General features: G+C 39.5%; 3 protein-coding genes across 5 annotated transcripts in view; 1 reads left to right on the forward strand and 2 right to left on the reverse strand.

Moving 5' to 3' along the window:
• LOC122641471 (stem-specific protein TSJT1) overlaps positions 1–16869 on the reverse strand; it is a 21265-nt gene continuing 4396 nt past the window's right edge. Inside the window, exons 2-8 of the mRNA XM_043834718.1 lie at positions 15599–15602; positions 13868–13875; positions 8804–8814; positions 1733–1962; positions 866–1106; positions 580–700; positions 1–488 (exon numbers count right to left, since the gene is read on the reverse strand). Coding sequence (XP_043690653.1) covers positions 301–488; positions 580–700; positions 866–1106; positions 1733–1932 — 750 coding nt within the window. The 5' untranslated portion in view covers positions 1933–1962; positions 8804–8814; positions 13868–13875; positions 15599–15602 and the 3' untranslated portion in view covers positions 1–300. The remainder of the gene's footprint in view (positions 489–579; positions 701–865; positions 1107–1732; positions 1963–8803; positions 8815–13867; positions 13876–15598; positions 15603–16869) is intronic.
• LOC122641473 (transmembrane emp24 domain-containing protein p24beta3-like) lies at positions 5825–13347 on the reverse strand. The gene is made up of 4 exons (XM_043834720.1): positions 13055–13347; positions 6866–7052; positions 6523–6630; positions 5825–5964 (listed from the first exon to the last, which is right to left on the reverse strand). Exons 1-4 carry the CDS (start codon positions 13271–13273, stop codon positions 5831–5833), a joined length of 648 nt encoding a protein of 215 aa, XP_043690655.1. The 5' UTR covers positions 13274–13347; the 3' UTR covers positions 5825–5830.
• Positions 15068–16869, forward strand: part of LOC122641469 (perakine reductase-like) — a 24059-nt gene continuing 22257 nt past the window's right edge. For all 3 annotated transcript variants that reach the window (XM_043834711.1, XM_043834715.1, XM_043834713.1), the window contains exon 1: positions 15068–15214. In XM_043834711.1, coding sequence (XP_043690646.1) covers positions 15086–15214 — 129 coding nt within the window. In that variant the 5' untranslated portion in view covers positions 15068–15085. The remainder of the gene's footprint in view (positions 15215–16869) is intronic.

The raw sequence follows: 16869 nt of genomic DNA on the forward strand, positions 1-16869 counted from the left end.
ATGCAACAGAAGGCCATAGTTTTGGTTTCATTCTTACAATCATGACATAAGAATATTATCATTCCTACAACTGTGATATTACAATATCTATCACAGGTGCTGTGTAAGCTGCAGTAGGCAATCTAATATTCTAATTACAATAATGCCCCGGACTATAGTTTAAAAGGCATTCTACAAACATAAGACCCCAGTACCAATAAACAGGAAAGGGATCCATATTATGGAAGATGAGTAATGTTGGAATTGACACAAAAGGAAGGCGAAATAGTAACAAATGCCTTCCAAAAGGACACGATGAAGTCAGTAGTGGGCAGACCAGTTTGCAGCACTCCCAACTCTTGGCATGTTAGATTCTTTCTTGGTCTCCACATCAACATTGAATGTTGCACCACAAACCTGGCCTGAACTGTCAATCCTGGGCATTGCTTTCAGCTCATTCATAGGGTGCTCGTAACTCCTCAAGCCTCCAGAAGTTGTGAAGAAACACCCTGAAGGTATACAGAAGATAAGAGAACATACAATAAAACTACGTTGAGCTTGTAATGTATGTCTTACTCATTTTATTATACGATCATATACCTTTAGGGAATGGTGCAAAAGATTTTCCACAAGCTTTCTTTACAATCTCCTTATCATCTGACAGAACAAGATGACCTTCAGAATCATTTCCCCAGAAGAAGGGCACACTCCCATCAGCATCCTGTGTCCAGATATTAAATTTTCCCACCAACACAGTTACCAAAGGTCAGTAACAGTAACTCACCAATTTACTAAACACAATACAGTAAATAGAGCTCAGAATGTGATCATAGCAATACAAATAAAACTGAAAAAACAAAACCACTGATATGTGAAAGTTACTTACAGCAGCAATGAAGGTGGTTTTTGAAGAGCTATCATACAGGACAAAAACAAACTTCCCACCAAGATCTCTCACAACCTGGTTTGCAGGATAAGGCCCTCTGTCTCTTAGAGTTCTATATGCTTCTATTACAATACTGACTTCGTTTGCAGCCTTGTTCAATCCATATTGTTGCTTCAGGAGAGCAATGTTCTCAATGTGCCCTTGGAATAGGCAGAATATGTCATCTACAACAGCGAATAACCTTGCAGAGAAAAAAATGGAGATCAAACTTGATGCTAATTACTAACTAATAGAGAAACAAATAAAGAAATGAAAACAACAAGGTAACGCAATTGTTAGACAGAGGCAGTTAAATTGGAGCAAAAATTCACAACAAAATGAAACAAAATGACATTCTCCTTCAGATCTGGGTTTCTTTACATTGGTTCAGATTGGTTCTATAAACAAAAAAATGGTTAACTCTGGATTTGGGTTTTATCCACCTTGCCAGAGGACTGTACAGATCCTTTCGGTGCTATTTAGGGACTCCAAACCCCACCCCCCAAAACCCCGAAAAACAAAATCTAGAAAACCGATCAGAAGACAACGAGATCTGTAAAAATTGACAATATCATAACAACGAATCGAACAGGGGTTCTCTAATCCCATTCGTCCGAAGTCCGAATTCTGAAGCAGTCCGAAAAGATTAAACTTTTAAACCATGGCCCGAAAAGTACACCGTCACTCCCAGAAGAAGAGGACAAAAGATTATCTGGATCGATCGTATGTATATAGACATTTAAGATTAATAGATCATAAAAACAGACAAAAGCACACAAAGAAATTGAAAAAGAAGAAGAAAATCCTGATCTATATAAATTTTTATACCTTGGAAGGAGAGGGTTCTGTTTATCAGTAGTAAAGGCCATGACACCAGCAGAACCAAGATTGATGGTGACGGAAGCCGGATGAACGGATGAGAAATGCTGAGCCAAAAACCCATCTTTGAAAGCAGAAACCGATTCGGAATCAGGGCTCTGCAAGCCTTCAGGACTCTTTGCGATGGATTTGTCAAACACAGCAAGCATTTTTTCGTTTCTAAATTCTAACTTCTCTTACAACTGCAACAAGTAAGAACAGATTTCGATTCACAGCAAAGAACCAAGAGAGATGATGAACAAATGGGCAGCTTCCACGGAGACGCGTCAGAATAGTAAGTGCTAATTGGATGGTTTTGGATAAGTATAGATGCGTAAGTCGTATTAAGTATTTATAAATGGAAAGCTAACCTTGGTGTCTTCTTCATGTCTTGGTGAGGCACACGTTTAGGATCCGCATTTGTTTATGCAATGAGATAAGATTGATAACTGGGCTATGAGTCACGACAAATGGTCTCAAAACCATAGATTTGTAGACCCTTGCAGGACCGTTGATAGCTCGTAACGTGTAGGTGGATGTCGGTTAAGATCCATTTATAAAAATCCATGGGTGGGGTCCATCACATGCTGCTGACAACTCATTGAGTGTACGGTAAATACTATTTTGCTTTTCGTGTCGGTTCTTGTGCTTGTGAGGAGGGGAGCATCCATCTAATGTAATGCTTATCCGAATCTGATTCTGATCTGACGTGTAAAACCTCACCCCGTTATGTTGTTGAGGTTTACCGTTTGAAGGAGATAAAAAGGTTATCCCGTTACTGGAAGTTTCTAAGAAAAGTTTCTAAGAAAGTTACCCAGTGTTTACCCGGCAATTTTGTTGCTGTTGTTGTCACGTTCTGATTGGTGCGACGGAATACAAATTCCGCGGCGACACTAAACGGCTCATTTGGAAAAAGGAGTCTCGTCTTGACTATTGACCCATCAACTTATGAACAGGAGACGCGTGTCCTACTAATTTTATCTGTTTTTTAGTGCGGGGTTTCTTCATTAGATACTAATCAAAATAAATAAATAAATAATTTTCCAGACCGGTACAGGCTGATATTGGACCAATTCAGACCGATATTATCTGATACCGATTCTTAGCTGATAAAGGGCCTATCCGGTGTCCGATCCTAAGAAGTGTCATTTTCAAGTTTTACAATCGATTTGGACTGATAATTGGCAAGAGACATCCATAATTGATATGAGAACGGTGTTGGAACCATAGTTACATGTAGTTACATAAAGGATGTATAGGTATATGGGCTTAGAGTTATAAGACTTACCTCTTTCTTTTATAGTTGAGAAGCTTTTCTGTATTTAATTTTTTTTTTATGGGAAAATAAAAAATATAATATTAAACATTAAAGAAATATACAATGTTCATTGCCTGGGCAAACTTAGCCAAATTCATAGCTATAGCCAAACATAAAGCATCTCCTTGAGTGTGGAAATATATATCTTGTGATATATCAGATATAAAAGCAAGATCCTTTATATGAGACCAAGGCCAAGGGAGTTTGGTTGGAGATGGAAGAACATCAGTGATCAGGTTGTTTGAACACCACGCTTCTTTAATCTTCAACCCCATACTGGCAGCTTTCCTTCATTTTACCTCCAAGATAAATCAATCAATCACAGAATCTTAGTCTCAATGCATATAGACTTCAATTATTAGGGAGAGTAAGGCTAGGCTCACTAGATAGGTTTTAGAAGAAATGTTTTAATTCAATTGAGCATTTGAGTAGGGTTTAGTTCTATTTGACATGATCTTATTGGTCATTTTATGCCTTATGTTACATTTTCTTACGGTAGGGCTGCCCTTTAAGTCCTTATAGTTTCATTACGGCCATGGAGGTTCTGTCTAGGTTATTGTAGGTGTATAGGGATCTTAAGATGCTTCGAGGAGTTAAAATAGCCAAATGAGCCCTTGAAATTATCCATTTTTGCTTTGCTGATGATACAATTTTGTTTTGAAGAGCTAATGTTGAGGATGCTCTGTCTATTAAGTCTATTTTGGATTTTGTTTTCTGCCAAATAAATTTGGACAATTATGGTGTCTTTTTCAGTCAAAATGTACCCTTGGCGGATAAGCAAGCCCTAGTGAGGTTGTTAGAAGTGAAAGAGATTTCTAGAGATGCTATTTATTTAGGGACTAATTTATTTCATCCTCTTTCGAAAATAGTAGGGTTGAGTTGGTTGGTTCTTTGGGTCAAAAAACATCTTTCTGTTTGGAAGGCAATCAATAGACTTATGCCGATTCAGTATTAGGCCTTAGATTTGCTTAGTGTCACAACTTCGCTCTATTAACAAAATTAGCCTGGAGATTATTATTAGATTCTACTAGTCCTTGGGCCTTGGTGTTATGAGTTTTCTTTCCATCGAGTAGGTTGTTAGATGATGATGTATCGCGTAGGAAAGGATCATGAGTTTGGAATAATATTGTGAATGTTCTCCCTGTTTTGAAACAACTTGTTTGTCTAAGGATTGGGGATGGACATTACTAAATTCTGGCTTGATCCTTAGATTCCTTCATTGAATTCTTTTACCATTTTGGGTTCTTGTTTAAGGGTTGATGGGTTTAATTTTGTTTCGGATTTAATGAGTGGGAGTCAATGGAATGCTAGTTTTTTTTTTTTTTGGTAATGCTAGTTTAATTTCTAATCTATTTCCTAGGAACATTGTTGAACATATTTTTCCTTTAAGAAATGGGGGTAGTTCTGATGTTTATTTTTCACTAAATTAGAAACAATCTATTACCCCAAAAAAAAAAAAAATTTTAGGAACTTTAGAAAGATGGTCAAATATTTTTTAAAAGTTAAACTTGCACCCAAAGTTCAAAATTTTTGTCTTCTCTTTCATAGGTTTCCAACAAAAGCTAGACTTTATAAATGGTCATCGGGAATCTAAAGTGTTACTTTTGTAAACATGCCCTAGAAACTGAGTGACATCTCTTTGTATCATGTGAATTTATTATTATCTTGTACTTTATGAATTTTTATCCTCTCCTGTTACTGCACGGTGCAGTACTGCATCATGCAACACTACAGAGACCATGTAACACAACAGGCCTCACATGATGCACATGACATCTGCAACCGCCACACGATACATTACTGCAACGGGAGAGGATAACGATTCGTACTTTATCTAGGACAACCATATCAGGTAGCATTTCAGAAGTCTAAGCCAAATCTTTTTTATTGTTTTAAAGAATACTTTTAATTGGATTGTTAGATCTTAATCTCTATGAACTGGTGTGTCCTATGATTCCAATTGTGAATCTCCCTACCCATATACTAATTGATTCATCACTGATATGGTTGTCCCCTCCAGATCCTTCTCTGTCTGAGGATCATGCTTTGTTAATGATTGATGGAGTTTTTCACCAAAATGTGGCTGAAGCCGGTTGGGCATCGATTATAGTATTTCATAATTGTTTTGCTTTCATGGGAATCAATTTTGATGGTGTAGGAGCAGATTGTGTACAAGGCTATGGGACTTCTCCAAGGGCTCGAAGGAGTAAGGATATTGGGGCATCAATCAATAGAGATACAAACAAACTCCAGGGAGCTGATGCAGTTTTTTTGATAAAAGAATCCTTGTTTATGGCCGTGGAAGACATTTCACATATTGTATAAGATAGATACGTTATTCACACATTTCACAGCTGAAAACTTTTATTTTTACCTTCACCATAGCACATCAAGAAGCAAACCAGCCATTCATTGAAAAGAAGAGAGAAGGAAGCACACCAGCCAACTGGAAGAGGGTTCAGTGTCTCGGGCTTGATCTTCTCAATTGATTATAGGTATAACCAGCTAAATTGAAAGAGACTCAGTTAAGGAAAAAGATTGAAGACATCACTTCATTAAATAAATTAAAAAAGATAAAAGATATATTTATCTAATTCTCTTGAAGAAAAACACCTTCAGAAACAGAGTCATTAAATAGACAGATACAAGTACATTGCTTGGGTGGTTTATCTCAAAGCCGGTTGTATGCAACTGATTTGCTAAACAAACGGTGGATGTACACCACAAGTAAATCACTCAGGTGGTTTATATCAAACCCGGTTGTATGCGACTGATTTGCTAAACAAACGGCGGATGTACACCACTTGGAATGTGCTTGCGCAAGCCAGCAGAAGGTATTCTGCAAGGGTGTAGAAAATAACCCTCTTTCGGGTGCTCTCATTTGCTGCAGTGAGGACAAAGAAAGATTCCATAAGCAACAAATAATAAACATCGTAGCTGCTCAGTTCAAAAGTATCATGAAGTCCTTCGGGGATATCTTCTCATTGATGGAAATCTAAGATCTTCCAAACGAACAAAAGAAAAAGTTAACAGGTGGTGCACATAAGGGGGTCAGTCCATATCCAATGGATCCCACTCATTAAATCAACAACCTATAGGATGATGACATTAGATCTACTCCTTTTGAATGATATGTAAAAGATAGAATCCATCCACCCCCCAACACCAACCCCCCCCCCCCCCCCCAAAAAAAAAAAAAAAAAGAAAAAAAAACCCCCATGTGCTATGCCCTAACTGGAGATCATTTATATGCTATAAAAGAATAGCATGCAGACAGTTATTGTCAACACAGCAAGTACAGGCTAATTCTTTTCAAGATGTAGATTTCATCTACCATTGAAAAAGTGGCATCACTTGAGCATCCCCAATATAGAGAAAGTTAGGATTTAACATTATTTCCAGATGATCATTAGCCCTTTCAAGGCAAGAGAGAACAGCTTACTATGACGATGTCGTGCCTCCCGCGCTTTCAGGTACTTTTGCTCAGCTGTAACAGACTCCAAGGCCTCCCTCAGTTCTGCAATTTTGACATTAATGGGGTCCAGATGTTCTGCAACAAATACCCAAAACATTATCATGTTGCTTAAGTTACACAGAGAGGAGAATCATGAGAAGCACCAGCAAGACAATCTTTGCCGCATTGATATAGGATTGAACCAAGTCTGCCAATGCTTTTTGCATTGCTGGTCCCAAACCCAGATAAAGAGGATGGTTGGGATACCACCATTTGAAAACATTAAGATAAGAATGCATCCTGAAAAAAAGTTGAAGAGGATTGAACTAACCATCTTTAGCAAGATTATGTTCATTGGGGATATGGCCAACATGTATGTAGAAAGATACAGTCTCAGGTGTTGAATAAGGATTATGGAAACAAAATTTGTACATTCCACTTCGTGGAGCCTTGAAATCAAACTTGTCCCCTGATTTACCCTTCGAAGTATGCACTGTATTACCACCGGGAGATGTCACCTGTATGAAACCACAGGGTAGCAACGTATTAAACTAATAACCTTGAGATAACACTAATGCACACACACTTTAATGTTAGCTTGTACAATTCACAGAAAAAGCTAGCTTGTGCAAACGCACAACATTTTAATGTGGTAAAAAAAAAAAGACATTTTAATGTGGTAAATATTGCATATATATATTGGAAACCACACACAAAGACATACATTTAATTGCACATGAACCAATAACAAATTATGAAGCAGGTTTAACACTATGTATCTGGTTTCAACCATTTGACACAAAGATGATAAGCAATGCAGGTATTCGATTTGTTATCTATGGTTTTAGGATTCCCACGGAGAAGAAAATAAAGTATGTTGAAAAACATTACCTTTGTCTCCACGTAGAATACTTTGACACCAGTGTTACAAAGTATCTCTTGAGTATCTTTTGCAATTCAGTGATAAAGAAAATAGGATACATATGAGGGCCTATCATTATCAGAAACCAAATTACTGGTCTCATAATTCAAATTGATTCAACAAGAAAATTACTGGTCTCATAATTCAAATTGATTCAACAAGAAAATTACTGGTATCATAATTCAAATTGATTCAACAAGAAAAAAGCTCTGCATTGAATAACCATTGTTCATTTTGATGGATTCAAACTGTAGGCGAAGCCATAAACAAAAGTAGTACAAATAGAAAATGTAATACTGGAACTCGAGAGGATAGAATTTCTAATAAGATAAACAACAAGGGCAAAAGTGACATCAAATGGACATCGAGAGTAGCTTTTATACATGACCCGCATTTTGAGCCATGTTAAATGTAGGATGAGACCCAAATTTTGTGGACAGTTAGATCCCAATGTCCCCTACTCCCATATCATGCTTCAGCCAAAAAGAAATTAGCCAAGTGGAAGAATAAGGTTCTGAAATTCAGGACTACCAAGAAATGCACAGCAAGATCGGTACTAGGGGTCTACAGAGAGGGTTCATGATGCATACTAATACATGGTAGGATATATGATTGAAATTTGAATCTAAAAATTGACATGTGGTCAATACAAACCATGCCGTATCAATCTGGCTGTGAGAATTTCAACATCATCTGCCACATGGTAGACTAGGTGGACCAAGTAGAGAAAACTTCTCTACACTGGACTGTGTAGAAGACATTATGCCAAACAATTATCTTCCTTAATGTCGTAGGAATGATTGAAGAGATATATATATATATATGGGGGCCAAAATCTGAATCCATGGCTTTCTCCCTCTCCTTCCTTTTGTTTCTTTTAACTAAGAACTTTGGTAGTTTCGGAATGTCTGCTTTGGAGCTCACCCTCCTCCCTTGCTCTACTCTTATGGAAGTCTGCTCAAGAAAGACTATTACAGTGGAAGGCTCAAAAGTTAATCTGCAACAACATTGCACTGCACACCATAAAATCTCATCCAAGAGCTTAAGTCCTTGCCTGATAAGGCAGGAGACTGTTTCCACCATGCCAGTTATGACCAATAACAATACAAGTGCAGCTTCATCACAGGTCGGTTACCCCCTAATTTCATCTTCTTAGTCTGTATTTTATGAAATAATCGCTCCAAACTGAAGTAAAATTGGTCCCAGATATCATCGCAAGATAAGGATCATTTCTTAATGACCTTTTTCTAATTGATCCACCCACATGTAGTTCCATTGCATTCAAGAATAGGCAACTAAAATGTTCAATAAATGTGCTATAGCGCAAGCAATGCAAGTCAGTTTATGGAACTAAAAGACTGATCCACTAATTAAACAAATATGATAATCGACTATAAGATTGGACAAATAACAATAACCTACAAAACAAAGGGGACCCAACTTGGACTCAAACATTTTAATGGACGTGCGATGTTTCTTCAGATTTAGATATGGTATATAATGCATTAGCTGATCTAAAACAATCATTTTATTCTCAAGCACTACTGCGGTCCCAAGATGATTAGCAAGTGATGTCCAGGGTAGCAATACTAGACTACCATTTTAAGACTAATAGAAGATGATAAAAATCGAGTGTTCTACCATATGTAATCTTAAAATGATAAAAAAAAATTTGTAAATATCACCAAGAAACAATTTCCTCCTAATCTCAATGCTAACATAAGGCAGTGTAGCAACCCCATTAAATTGTCAAGCTTAGTACAAAGGCCTCTGTATCCCAAAAGTCAGACACCATGGTAAGGTTCCTGTAGCTACAGTCAGAGGCTTCAGAGACACTACACCATGATAAATAAAGTGAGCCACAGCTGAGACACACGCATCCAGTGAAGGCATACAAAATGAGAGGTGGGTTTAATATGACCGCCAAAGGTGTAATTATCCAGCCAGAATAATGCCAAGAGAAAGAAAGAAAAAAGCTTCACATCCAGGAGATCAATTAATCAAAAGGTACGTGAAGTTAGAAAATGCATGCGGCTAAAGAAAAAAGTTCCAATACTAAAAGTTCAAATAAGTTTGCGATAAAATTTGAGGTCTATAACCATGCAGACACTACAATAGGAGCAGGTGTTCACAAAGTACCAAGCCCAGGTATTAACGTCTCATTCTTGCATTATAAGAGCAAAATCCCCTCCCAGAACTTTGGAAATATTTTTGCAGCCTGCTTCCAATGGGCCTGCTCATTGATCACATACTAATTCTTCAACCTTCTTAAATTTCATTTCAGCATCAATCAAGAGTACCGAAAAGGACTTACGATCCTAAGACCTAACCAAGTGCTCAAAGCTCCCTGAGACTGAGCTGAAAGAAAAAAATTCATAATTATCTCCATAGAAAGTTTGCGGGTTATTGAGCCATATTGAGTTGTACTTTGAATAGGTTTCTTGTTGCCTTGATTAAGCTAAATTAGGTTTCCACGCTGCCTTATCTTATCTGTAATTCTCTTGGCCAACAAGGCAGTGTACGTGTATATATAAAGCCTTCTACAGTTATAGGAAAAGAGCTAATTAAAATCACCTTCTTCCATTCTTAGATTTTATATATTTGACATGGTATCAGAGCCAATAACTCCACCGAGCTACTGATCCATCACTCCCTTTTCCTTTTTCTTTTTATTATTATTTTCAAGCAAGCCAATTGAGATCGCTACACTATCTGCACTGAAGCTCGCACTACATGCCGTGACCAACGATTTTGCAAATCCACACCATCATATTCTGCAACTCTCCCGCCCACCACACCAGCTCGCATCCCCGTTGCCTCCCATACTTTGAAACTCTCCCGCAACACCTCACCATCACGCATCCATCCGTCAAACCCTGCACCGCCATCCGCACCATCCATTATCTCCATATCATCAAACCTCATCATCATTGCACCCACCTTCTTCTAACATCCCCCTACCTATACTCACTGGAATTCCAATCTCATACCTGCCATCCTACTGCTGCTACTGCTGCATCAAGCACCTTACCCCAAAATCCCATACACCTATTCTGCCATCCCACAATGCCCACCCAAGCACCTGTATTTTGGGTGCTTGACATCAACTGCATCACCTCCATACACCTATTCTGCCATCAAGCCTCATGCTCACTGACCTCATCAACCGGCAACCTACCTTGCTCCACCGAGTTGCCATCGCAATACACCATACTTCCCACCCCATCCAGTCCGTACCATTCACTGCAATCACCCATCCCACAATCCATACAATACCACCCAACGAACGTACCATCCCTTTGTTTAATCCTAAACCAGTACCTCCTTTTCTTTTTGGCCAACATTGAATCCTCCACTGCCGATTCCCCCACCATGACCGGTGGCAGCATTTCCTTCTTACCCCCTCTATCTCAAGCCCATCACTATATCTCGCTTAAACTCATCTCCAAGAACTCCCTTTTTGGAAAACCCACGTCTTACCCTTCCTTCATCCATGGTCAGAACTTGGCAGGCTTCATTGACGACACCTCCGTCTGTCCCCACTCCAGATTACAGTTCTGCCCAACACTCAACCACAAGAAAATCTTGCCGCCATATTATGGAAGCAACAAGAATCCAACCTGATGAGTTTCCTTACCACCTCCCTCACAGAGGAGGTCACGCCGCTTGTAGTTGGCAAGGTGTCAAGCAAACAGATCTGGTACGCCCTTGCAGATGCATTCGCCTCTACATCGACTACCTGCATCCTCTCCCTGTATCTCTCTCTTCAAGAATTGAAGCACAACCCGGATGAACCTGTCACTAAGTTTCTTCAGAAGACTAAGTTAAAGCCGATGAGTTAGCAACTTCAAGCAAACCTTTGCCAATTGATGACTTCAATATCTACATATTCAGAGCCCTCCGACCAGAGTTTGAGAGTCTCATTCCTACCCTCACTGCATGCTCGGATCCGTTGTTATATTCAGAGTTACATGGCCTTCTGCTCAGCCATGAATTTCTGAATGGCTCCTCCCTCTCCAACCTTTCAGTTGGCAACACAATAGGTAGTCTGGAGACTGCCTCGATCAACCTAGTTCTTCACACCAGTGGGAGCTGATTCATCTTCTCAACAGCACGGACCATGTTTTAATGTCAGTGGTCATGGAACCTTTCGTGGCTGGCCGTGGATGTGGTGCTCGTTTCTTTCAACATGGGTCTCGCCTATGGTGCATCACATTTAACCGCACTAATCACTCAACCGTCTAACGCTACTTCTGCCAAACCCCTACCACTCCATCACCATATCATTACCCCTCCCCTAGGTCCACCTCCATCGCACATCTCACCACCCCTTACCCCACGCCATATCTCTACCCATCACCCCCACCCACCTATACCTGGTTCCCAGACACCGGTGCTACCCATTATGTGACACCAGATTTCCGGTCCTTGTCTCAGTATGCAGACTACATTGGTATTGATCAAGTGCATGTAGGCAATGGTCCTATCTCACACATTGGTTCTTCATTTATTCAGTTACCTACTAGGTTATTTAATTTGTCCAATATTTTACATATTCCATTATCTTCACTTTCTGTTAAAAAAATTTCCAGTGATAATGGAATCTATTTGAATTTCACCCCACTTTCTTATCAAGAATAAGGTAGCTCATAATACTTTGTTTTTCAGTCCGAGTAGGTGTGGCCTTTACGGCATGCCCACCCATCCTCCATCTTCCTCACCCGTTGTCAATCTTGATGAGCGTACCACTTCCGACGGTTGGCATTATCGTCTAGGTCATCCACATGAACGTGTCCTTTGTCAAATCTTGAGTCAAAATAAGTTGCCTTATTCGTCCACAAGGCTTAGTAGTGTTTGCTCTTCTTACCAACTGGGCAAGGTAAGTAGGCTTTCTTTAAAAGTTACTCCGCCATGTAGTTCATCACCTTTAAATTTAATTTTCAGCGCTGTTTGGGATCCACACCAAGCATGTGGAGATCGATTTTCACTTTGTATGTGAGAAAGTGGTGCGATGTGAGCTAACAATCAATTTTATTTCCACTACAGATCAAATTGCAGATATCATGACTAAGGGCTTATCGTTGACATGGTTTCAATCAACATGACAAGTTAAAGGTCCATCTCAGAGGAACTTCAAATTGAGGGGAAGTCTTGAGCTATATTGAGTTGTACTTTGAATAGGTTTCTTGTTTGCTTGATTAAGTTAAATTAGGTTTCCTCGCTGCCTTATCTTATTTGTAATTCTCTTGGCCAGCAAGGTACTGTATGTGTATTAGGAGAAGAGCTAGTGAAAACCTTCTTCTTCCTTTCTTAGATTTTATAGATTGGACAAGGGTAAATGTTTTTCTATTCGAAATATACCAACCTAACAAAAACAGAAATTTCCCACCCTAACAAAAACACGGAAACTAGAGAACTGAAACCCTAAGAGTAAAGTTAATATAGGTATCAAATAAAAATCAATTCAATAGCCCACCAAACAATTCATTCTATTTTAAAAGGAGGAGAAAAAAAAAAGAATAATAATAAGAGCGACCAGAAACAAAAACCTAGGGAGGCAACAGGTATAATGAGATCAGGGGAACACAAAACTCTTACAATTAAATCGATGCCTGGGTGATCTGAACTCCAGAAGATGTCGTGATCGACAACAACAAAGTTTCCAGAAACAGTATCGCCTTCATAGAGTACATACTCGTACACGCATTCCATTTCGTTTACAGTAATCGAAAGAGCGGATAGATGACGAACGAAGCTGAGGAGAAGGCTTAGAAATATACAGATCTTTGCATATCCCAATCTCCTACCTCTCTCCATTGATTCCACCTTCAATCTCGTTTTACGCTATTCTTCTTCTTCTTCTTCTTCGGAGTATCCTAAGCTCCTGAGCGAAGTAAAAATGGAAAAAGGCCAGAATCAGATACTGCAATATGTTACCTACCGATCGCGTCTTCGGTATTCCTTGCGATCAATTTACAGTGTTCCAATCTCCAAGTCTAACCAGACCGGTTCGACCATCTTCGAATCAAATTGAGGCCCTCGATTCATAAGTTGCTACTCGCCTAGTCCGCGACTCCGCGTGACGCCGTGACCTTTCGAGGGTTGGACCTGGCTAGTATTACAACGGTTTGATTTGAATCGGTTCCACACCAAACAAACCAATCTGAACCTGGCCAGAGGTTTTGAGGCCAATAAGAATTAGTTTGGGATCCTCCATGATATGTATACGGTTGGATTCTCAAATGTGGTGTACTGGGTAGTGCACCGCACTTGAGAGGATAAGAATCCATACCTACTGAGGATCGGACTCCTCTCCTGCAAACCCGGTGTCAAGGAGTGCCCAGTGAGACATCCAATGGCCTTGGCATGCATCTCGGCATGCCCAGCAATAGCCCAGTGCCATTGGATGCCTCACTGGGCTCACAAGAGAGGAGCCAAAAAATGGTTCTACAAAAAAATATATATTAATGGTTTATGTATACTAAGGGTATCAAATGGAACAGGTGTGTTATGGTATCAATATCAAAATGTCAATCCCAAAACTATCCCATTTAGTTAACAGGACCACTAAATGGGACCAAACCTAAGCCCGGATCTTAATTATGATAAATGGTATGAGATGGTATCGGTTTCTAAACATTTTTATTCTAAGCACGATAAAAAAGTGAGAAGAACATTAATGGTTACTAACGAGATGGTTCATTATTGGTGTTGTAGATCTTTTCATTATTATGAGATCTAAGGCATTCCTTGTTTTAGAAAACAATTTAGACTACGAAACCATGATGAATTTCATGGTTTATTTTATTTTATTTTATTTTATTTTGTAAACTCATGGTTTACTTCTTCAAACTTGCTAAGACCACATGTAAGCTTCTCAAAATGACGACTAAATATTAGTGAAGATGAAATACACAAGTCCATATATAGTTTTAGTGCAATCACTAAACAAATTTGTAGAAACAAAACGAAAGGTCTATCAACTTAAACAGTTAAACTTCTATAAGAGAAAATATCACAAAAATACATCAAATTACAGCCATAAAAAACATGGGAAATTTTCACGTACTTCTCCTGAGATATCACGTAATTACAAAACACCCATTAGTCTTGGGAAATTCCGCATACTTGTCGAAGCAAGGCAGCCCTGTTCCATTCTTCAAGGCGTCTCAGCCCCAATCCTCCCTCCGGTTCTGACAAGCAAACAGTTCTCCAGACCACCTTATAAGAGCTTTTGTTTGAGTTACCCCATTAAAGGAATTTAGCTTAGCCATTACAAAGGTGTTTAACCAATAGGAAATGCAACCCAAGATTTTCGGGCAAGGTGTCCGGGCAGGGGGTAAGGCAGTACATTTAGCTTCGCTTGTGTGTGGGGGCACACACGGCAGTAGGGGCAGGCGGTCATACGTAGCGTCACCGGGCGGTCCCAAGATTCTGGTCTGGATAACATATGGAGTTAAAATCGCCGAGAAGAATCCATGGATTGTCATTGGAGCCGCTAAGTTGCCGCAAATTATCGGTGGTGATCGAACGTGTTCCTCTAATCCCTCTTCCTTAATCCCTTCCTTAAACCTCCTACGCATATTAAGCATTAATCTTAAACAAGATCTACTTCTCAACTCCCGATCTATGTCTTCGTGCTCAGTTGGTCTCTTCGATTTCAAACTGAGCTGTGCTCTCATTCCAGAAGCATTAATGGAGGAGAAAAGGTCCCAACTTCCGATCGCAAGAGTAAAACTGGGAACCCAGGGATTGGAGGTGAGCATCTAATCATCTCTTTTCCTTTCTTACATGAGCATAAATTTGATTTTCCTCTAAACTTTTTGATTAAGATTATTAGTTTAGCAGAATAGGATTCGTTAGGATTCAGTTAATTAGAACTCAGTAAAACTCACTCAGTAACAGAAGGAAAAAAAGGGATCTGACTCGTTTTCGGCTTCTCCCGTAGATGAGATTTTTTTTTGAAGAGGGGGGGTGGGGGGGATGGATAGGTAAGAGGGACCTTTATTCAAAAAGAGAAGAGAGGACAGTAGACCAGACAAATTCAAACCAAGACAGAGAAAGGAAAAAAACATCTCAAGGGACTGAGAAAGGGACCTCGCTTTTCATTTATGATTTTGCAGTTTTCTTGTCTTTAAGAACTCTGCTTCTTTTCGAAAAATCTAGGGTTTCTTCGTTGTACATATAATGGGTCAATATCGATAATATATAAAATGAGGGTAGGGATCAACCTTGCAAAAGGAAACAAGGATCTCCTTTCCCATTAAAAGATAGGGAAGTAGTTATCAGTCTTTGAGTGCGGACTATGCCACAACTCCCATGTGTCTATTTCTCTCCTTAAAACAAGGGGGGTCAGAGATGTCTTTTCATATTGGGAGGAAAGAGATAGACTCATGGGAGTGCTGGTGTAGGCCACACTCCCGGACTGAGTTCTTTTTTCCTAAAAGATATGAGAATGAGGCCCACACATATACACAAGATGCATACTAATTAAGGTGTGCCAAGTAAAGCCCAATATCCAATATGTGATCACTTTCCACTATTGGTCTTAACAAAATAACCCCAACAATAGTCAACACTAATCACTAATCTGCTTTTAGAAATTAAACAAGGACTTCGCTAGTTCACCAAAAAAGGAAACCTTACAGTGAGTCCAAAATTGGCGGGTTTATACGACCATGCAATTTGCGTACTCCATATGAGTGCCATTCACTCCAGAAGACCAGGATAAAATCCTTTTGAGTCTCAGATCCTGACTGCTGAGTTCTACTTGAACGAGAGTAACTTTTAAATTGAGAACTAAAGGAAATGTTGCGTAAGTTCCACGTGCAAGGACCATGGGATCTTGGCATGCTCGTGCAGGGGGTGTTGATATATACATTTACGCTGCCCTTCCCTAATAGTTTGAGCTTTTAGGTGAAAAGGTAGCGAACCTGGAATTAGAGCAGGGAGGTCAAGTGTTCGACCCCTAGGAAGTGCATCGAAAGAGTTTTCCCGACGTTTCTTCTCCCTCGGTGCTGCGCGAAGGAAATGCTGTGTAAGTTCCACGTGCAAGGACCATGGGATCTTGGCATGCATGTGCAAGGACATGGTATTAGAGCAAGGAGGTCTAGTGTTCGACTCCTAAGACGTGCATTGGAAGTGTTTTCCCGACATTTCTTCTCCCTCGGTGCCACGCGAAGGAATGCCACGTAAGCTCCATGTGCAAGGACCATGGGATCTTGGCTTGCACATGTGGGGGGAGTGTTGATGTATACATTTACGCTGCCCTTCCCTAACAGTTTGAGCTTTTAGGTGAAACGTTAGCGAACAAATACCAAGAAAGAAACAAATCAATTATATGTTTTAAGCTTGTTCTTTGCCATCAAGCTTAGTCCAGTGAAATGAATGGTTTTTTTGATATATAAACAAAG

Source organism: Telopea speciosissima, chromosome 10, assembly GCF_018873765.1.
Source record: "Telopea speciosissima isolate NSW1024214 ecotype Mountain lineage chromosome 10, Tspe_v1, whole genome shotgun sequence".
Taxonomy (NCBI): domain Eukaryota; kingdom Viridiplantae; phylum Streptophyta; class Magnoliopsida; order Proteales; family Proteaceae; genus Telopea; species Telopea speciosissima.

Coding starts and splice junctions, on each gene's coding strand:
- LOC122641473 (XM_043834720.1), bottom strand. CDS start 13,273: ATGGAGAGAGGTAGGAGATTGGGATATGCAAAGATCTGTATATTTCTA. Junction 7,053..13,054: donor ACCCAGGCATCGATTTAATT/GTAAGAGTTTTG, acceptor GGTTTCATACAG/GTGACATCTCCCGGTGGTAA. Junction 5,965..6,522: donor GGAGGCACGACATCGTCATA/GTAAGCTGTTCT, acceptor TCCTCACTGCAG/CAAATGAGAGCACCCGAAAG.